Source organism: Sorghum bicolor, chromosome 8 (genome assembly GCF_000003195.3).
Source record: "Sorghum bicolor cultivar BTx623 chromosome 8, Sorghum_bicolor_NCBIv3, whole genome shotgun sequence".
NCBI classification, from domain to species: Eukaryota; Viridiplantae; Streptophyta; class Magnoliopsida; order Poales; family Poaceae; genus Sorghum; species Sorghum bicolor.
In genome coordinates this window covers 3,317,765-3,324,226 of record NC_012877.2, presented here as the reverse complement: position 1 = coordinate 3,324,226, position 6,462 = coordinate 3,317,765, and the positions used below count along the sequence as shown (strand labels likewise).

The window sequence follows — 6,462 nt, the reverse complement described above, 5'->3', positions numbered from 1 at the left end:
GTACCACGGTGTCCATTTTCCAAATTTTTTTTAAACTAAACAAGGCCCTATGGTGTCCTACAGTGTCCATAGAGCCAATGACACGTGGGCCCAACCACGCGCGTTATGCCCAAGAGTCGCCGTTACGACTGGTCGCCGTCGTCGAATCAGCGGTCACTGTCCGTGCCTCCGTGGTACTCCTACTGGCTACAGCCTTCAGCCCCGCCCCGCTCCGCTCCCACATGCTCTGCTCTGCTCTGCTCTGCTCTGCTCATCTCCTCCCTGACACTTCTCTGCACAGGTGCGTGCCCACTGCACGGCCGTTTCTCTTCTCTCGTTCTCCGTTCCTAGCCCAACTGGGGCCAACTCCAACAACTGATTGCTCGGTCCAAGTTCGCTGCTTTCGACGGGAAGGGCTGCCCTCGCAGCTCCCAAATCTCAGAACCAATGGAGGAGGTGCAGATGGACAGGCTGGAATCCATGGAGGGAACCGGCGCCGGCGGCGAGAATGGCGCGGCAACCAAACTGCAGAAGGTCTACCGCAGCTACCGGACCCGCCGGAAGCTCGCCGACTCCGCCGTCGTCGTCGAGGAGCTCTGGTACCCTCCTCCTCCCTTTCCCTTCCACCACCTTCCTGCCTATGATTTATTTACTTTTCTTCCCCCTGCGTCCGGGTTCGATTAGCATGAGCAAACAAAGATTGTCTGTCCCCTTTTAGTTCTTATTATTATTATTATCATCTTATGTTAAACAAAATCAATACATGAATAATAAATAAATAAATAAATAAATAAATAAAAGTTGCCCCTTTTGTTGTCACAACACACACCTTCGCTGCTTCTTCAATCTTGATCCTCTCTGCACTCTACTGTACGGCCTGCTCCGCGAGTTGGCTTCCTTCCAAGAAAATCCAGGAGACGGTTACGGTGCCGAGTTTTGTTCTTGTTCATGGGTATTACTGATGTTTGAAATCACTTCTAATAACTGGCCTCTTCGTTTCGGGGAAAGAAAAAGCTTTTGACTGAGACTGATTTCGATCAATGGTGCTGATGATTGATGGAGGTGGCAAGCGCTGGACTTCGCGCGGCTCAGCCACAGCACAGTCTCCTTCTTCGACGAGCCCAAGCCGGAGACGGCCGCCTCGCGCTGGAACCGCGTCGGCCTCAACGCATCCAAGGTCCTCCCTCCCTGCCTCCCACAAAACCGATTATTCCTTCTCATGCGTGCATCAGGCTTCTTTCTCATCATGTCGTCGTTCTATATGTTTTCTCATGTCTGCTTTGCTTGCTTGCAACTTGCAACAGGTGGGTCAGGGTTTATCCAGAGACGGCAAGGCTCTCAAGCTGGCTTTCCAGCACTGGATCGAGGCTGTGAGTACATAATCCGCTACTAGTAAAACATGTTTCTCGGTTGGATGCTGTGTTTTCAGATGTATGAATAGAACCTGCTTTTCAGTATCATCAGTTGACTTTATCTTTTTGTAGTGTGTGAACACTGAGCACAGTATATGTCGTTGCACGTTTTTCATTGAGAGGAAATAGAGTGATGAAGTATTTTTTGCAAGATTCTGATCCAATGCAACTGTTATAACTAATTTTCTTCTTCTTCTTCTTCTTCAAAAAAAATGCAACTGTTCTACTGTGTTCATATGTTGTTGTATTGTATAGATTGATCCACGGCATAGGTATGGGCACAACTTGCAGTTCTACTATGATATCTGGTGCCAAAGCCAGGCCGGACAGCCCTTCTTCTACTGGTAAGAACTTCAGTAGTACGATTTGCATCCATACACTTGCAAATTCTGTTATTCGAACAGGGTAATGCAACCTACATCACAGATCTGAACGAGAAGTACATATTCAAAGTACACCCATACCAGAAATCTCAGTTATAATTGCACAACAATTTTAAGTGAGCTGTGTGCTTGTAGGCTTGATGTTGGAGAGGGAAAGGATATAGACCTTCCAGAGTGTCCAAGAGCTTTGCTGAAAAAGCAATGCATAAGGTATCTTGGTCCGGTAAGACACGTTTCCACCATGGCTGCATATCTTTATTAAGAATTTGGGATGTATATCCTTGCTGGATATGTCTGCAAAAGGATGTATGATGACTTGACAAACTTCATCCACAGAATATTGTGCCAGTTTCACGAAGCTTTTGTCTTGTTATTAACTATCAGTATCTTCTAAAATTGGTCACTGCCTTTTACTGTAGAAAATTTTCCTGAAGTTCATTTTTTAAGAAATATTTACTCTAATAAAAAAGTGTGTTGCACCTCTTCTTGTTAGTATATCAAATTGCTGCATTTCTGAACTTGATTTGACGTAGCCTCAAGTCAGAACTGTTGGTCATCTGAAACTTGTATAGAATCCAAGCATGCCCTGTCCTGATATCATTCACATAATTATCTTATTTGCTCATGAACCCAGACAACTGATACAAATACAGTTGGCGTCGCAATGTCGGATGCAGTTAAGAACAGGAAAATGGATTCGTTTTAACCAACTCTTCAATCGAACTTTTTATGTTTCAACGCCCACCCAATTTCCATTCCATAGGAGTGGGTATGAAACACAAACCGTACTGCTCATAAAGAGTTAAATGTCAGGTTTCAAGGAGGGTTTGCCAGAAAAATTACAGCATGGGATACAATTAAATATATTTGTAACTGGCGTCACTAACAATAAACCCATTTTCTGGGCGGCACTAGGCCAGAGGTGCACCGTTTCTCTAGCTGTAGCAAGTAGTCTCACCCTTGAATATGAGAAAACAGTTCAAAGCTACCCCGTAAGAAGTACTAAACCTACCACATTTCGAAGCTCTAACATCTGTTTGATGTTTTGCAGCAAGAGCGTGAGCACTATGAATACATCATTAACGATGGAAAGATTTTCCATAAACAGTCTGGAGAGCCACTTGATACGAGCAGGGGTCCTAAAGGAACTAAATGGATTTTCGTTATGAGCACAGCAAAAAGACTTTATGCTGGCAAGGTAACTTTTTTACTCTACAAGGTCCTTGGTCACATTTTACTACTTAGTGCTGCTAAGTCAATTTCTATGTATCCATCAGAAAGAGAGAGGTGTATTCCAGCACTCCAGCTTTTTGGCAGGAGGTACAACCATAGCTGCAGGAAGATTTACTGCAGAGAACGGAGTTATCAAGGTATTTTTCTTTAGCAACTTCTATGTAATGGAAGTATAAAAATGATATTACTATGTCTGTTGAATTGTTAGTTTTGTTTATACACATAGTAATATCATTTTTATACTTCCATTACATCTTGTTAGTGTACCTTTTCATTGGGTGAATTCTGTTAATCTATGTTTATCTGTTCTGGATAAAGTCCATCTGGGCGTACAGTGGCCACTACAAACCAACCGCAGAGAACCTCTCCAATTTCATGAACTTCCTTGAAGAAAATGGAGTTGACCTCAAGGACGTTGAGGTACACTCTTAACCATTCACAACCAGAACATAATATGCTTCTGTCACCAAATGGTAGATGGTTTCATTTAGTGAACTTATTTTTGTGTTCAGGTGCGCTCATCTACCAAAGAAGACTACAATGAAGATCCAGTGCCTAATGACTCAGAGAACTTTACTTCTGCTATCATACAACCAAATTTTCCACAAGTGGTTCTCCCTCTAAACATCACAGAAGGCGACGAAGCAGAGAACGCTCCTGCAGAACAAGCCAAGTCCTACCAAAGAACCTTATCAGGCGGTCTGCAAAGCCCCAAAGCCACCGACATCCCACAGAAGGCAATTTTCGAGAGGATGAAATCCAAGGGTGAGTCCAAGTCCTATCAGCTTGGGCACCGGCTGTCCCTTAAATGGAGCACTGGGGTTGGTCCAAGAATTGGATGTGTCAAGGACTACCCAATGGAGCTTAGGATGCAGGCTTTGGAGATGGTGGATCTGTCACCAAGAGCATCAACGCTGTCAGCGTCAAGGAGACTACCTTCATGCTTGTCCCCCACTACAGCAACCTCACCAACATCGCTGCTGGCACCAATGCAGGCCTCCCTGGCCCAGCCAAGTTAGAAGCTTCGGAGCTTATATACACGCGATAGCACTTCTCCATTTTTCAGCACTGCGAATTTCAGATACTTGGTTTGTGCTTGTTGCTTCCCTTTTGTCCTGTTGTTCAATCTGACATAGGACGCTGCAAAGTTTTCCAAGTGAGAACTAGATGTGGACTATCACATTGCAAAATAGATTCTGTGCAGAACCTGTTATTATGATATTAACAGCACTATGATAGCACTAGCACTATGATACTCAAATATAGAAAATTTAAGAGAGTAAAGATAGTACTAGCACTATGATACTCAAAAGCACCATGTCTTTGGTATTTTTTTTTTAACATGCGTTATTCTGTGTACTTGATAGGATTAGACCCTATGGTGCAAAACTTGGTGCGGTAGAGATAGAAACACATAGAAAAAACTTAGTGCACATCTAAATAGAACTTTGTATATTTTTACTTTTTTTTTCTAGCCTTTAGATTTTTTTATTCCATAATTTAAAACCCAATCTTAGGCTAATCCCAACTGCATATTCATTTTCATTAAATGAGATACCACATAAGCAAATTTGATGATGTGGCACTAAATTTGTCAAGAGAAAGGGGAGAGAGGTGTTTCATCCAAATGAAAATATATAGGTGCCCAATATTTCCAAAACTTGGAAATTGTTGCACACTAACATTGGAGGCAAAAGTTTCATTCTATCTATCAGTTTCCCCAATCGCATGCATCATGGATTAAACTGCTATGATCAACCTAAGAAACAACAAAAAAATGAGTAAATGACACTATGCATTGCAATTGCAATGGGTTATTCCATTCATTGTTTCATATCACTCTAGACGATGTGTCACTCTTAGAAACAACAAAATGAAACTTTCACCTGGAGTGGCCTTAGGGCATCTTATTTCTATAACAATTCATTTCAGAGGCAGTTAGCTTATTTTTTTGGGTTTTTTTGATTGGTGCCATTACAATTTTTGAAGTTTGGAAATGTACCATTACTATTCATCTATTCTGAAGGATGCCATTATAATTTTTTCCCTCCTTGAAAAATGCCATGCTATACGTCTTTGGAAGCCTTGGACCTAGATGCAGTGTATGGGATTTCAAGTATTTTTGTATGGACGATATTACCCCAACTACTTCCCTCACCCTAGTCATTGACATGTGGGCCCTACTCGTCATCCCTTTCCTCTGCTCTTACCCTGGTTCTCCTTCCTGTCCGCGCCCCGACTCCTCGGCCCCACCTCCGCGCTCGCCAAGGACCAATAACAGCAGACTCTCCAGCCCCAGCAGCGTGCACGCTTAGCAGTTGGCCGGCCGGAGTTCTGATCGTCGGCGCTTCGCGCGAGCTCGAATCAAGAGAGAGAGAGAGAGAGAGAGAGAGAGAGAGAGAGAGAGAGAGAGAGAGAGAGAGAGAGAGCAGAGAGCAGAGAAGACCAAGAAGAAGTTGCTCGTCGGCGACGCCGCTACCACACCGCCCACTCTCAGGCTTGCGCGTGCGTGCTGCTGTGCCGGCACCGGACGAGAAGGCGGCCACGCCATGGCTGGCGAGCGCGCGTGAGCAGGCCGCCGAGCTGCTGCCGGGCAAGCGCGCGAACAAGCTGCTGACGTCGGGCTCGTGTGCGGCGGCCGGGGAGGGGCTGTTGTCGCGCAGATGGTGGTCGGCCTCGCCCTCGGCCAGCCATGGCAACGGCGAGCGCGTGCGCCTAGAGCTCCGCTCCGCCATGGCCGCGCAAAGGTAAGCATGGCCTCCATGAGCACGGACCGGAGCGCGCGGATGCTGGCCCCAGCACAGGTACGGGCACGCCACCAACGCCGTTGAGGAGGCAAGGGAGCAGCTAGCTAAATGTGCAGCCCTTACGATGGCCATGGATAAGTGAAGGGAGAGGAAGGGGATGACAAGTGGGGCCTACGCGTCACTGACTACAGGAAGGGGAGTAGCTAAGGGCAATATCGTCCAGACGAAAATACTAGTATGTCTTGTACATCTGCAAGTGGATCCAAGCCTTTCCCAAACGTACACCATGCCATATTTGAATTGACTGAAGAATTGCAATGGCATGTTTCAAAATATGTGAATAGTAATGGCACTTCTCCAAACTTCAAAAATTACAATGGCATCAATCAAAAAACCTTTTTTTCTCAATCGCAAATGCCAATGCTCTAGGGATGCGGCAGCCACCTACTATCACATAGAAGGGTATTTTGGTCTTTTTGAGTAGACATGCGTCCCTAAATTAACATAGTACCCTAACGGACTTGGCAGAAGACTATAGAAGAAATAAAAGTTTGTTTGAGGGTCATAGAAGGAAGTTCAAAAAAAGGCCATACAAGGAACAAGCATTTTTTTTGAAGGTCGTACAAGTAAATCTCATTTTTCTTTACGCGCACGTGGCTTGCGACTTTGACAAAAATATTAAGAAAACTTACAAATTTAATTACATGG

General features: G+C 44.7%; 1 protein-coding gene across 1 annotated transcript; it reads left to right on the top strand.

The window, feature by feature from the left end:
* Positions 210–4,251, top strand: LOC8066962 (IQ domain-containing protein IQM3). Its single transcript, XM_002442757.2, has 9 exons — positions 210–578; positions 1,042–1,156; positions 1,284–1,349; positions 1,647–1,735; positions 1,910–1,997; positions 2,826–2,972; positions 3,052–3,144; positions 3,326–3,427; positions 3,520–4,251. Exons 1-9 carry the CDS (start codon positions 427–429, stop codon positions 4,024–4,026), a joined length of 1,359 nt encoding a protein of 452 aa, XP_002442802.1. The 5' UTR covers positions 210–426; the 3' UTR covers positions 4,027–4,251.

Bases quoted from the DNA above. Each gene is read 5' to 3' on its own strand.
- LOC8066962 (XM_002442757.2), top strand. From the start codon at position 427: ATGGAGGAGGTGCAGATGGACAGGCTGGAATCCATGGAGGGAACCGGC. The intron at 1,350-1,646 runs GTGAGTACATAA...TGTATTGTATAG, and splicing joins TCCAGCACTGGATCGAGGCT to ATTGATCCACGGCATAGGTA. The intron at 1,736-1,909 runs GTAAGAACTTCA...GTGTGCTTGTAG, and splicing joins GGACAGCCCTTCTTCTACTG to GCTTGATGTTGGAGAGGGAA.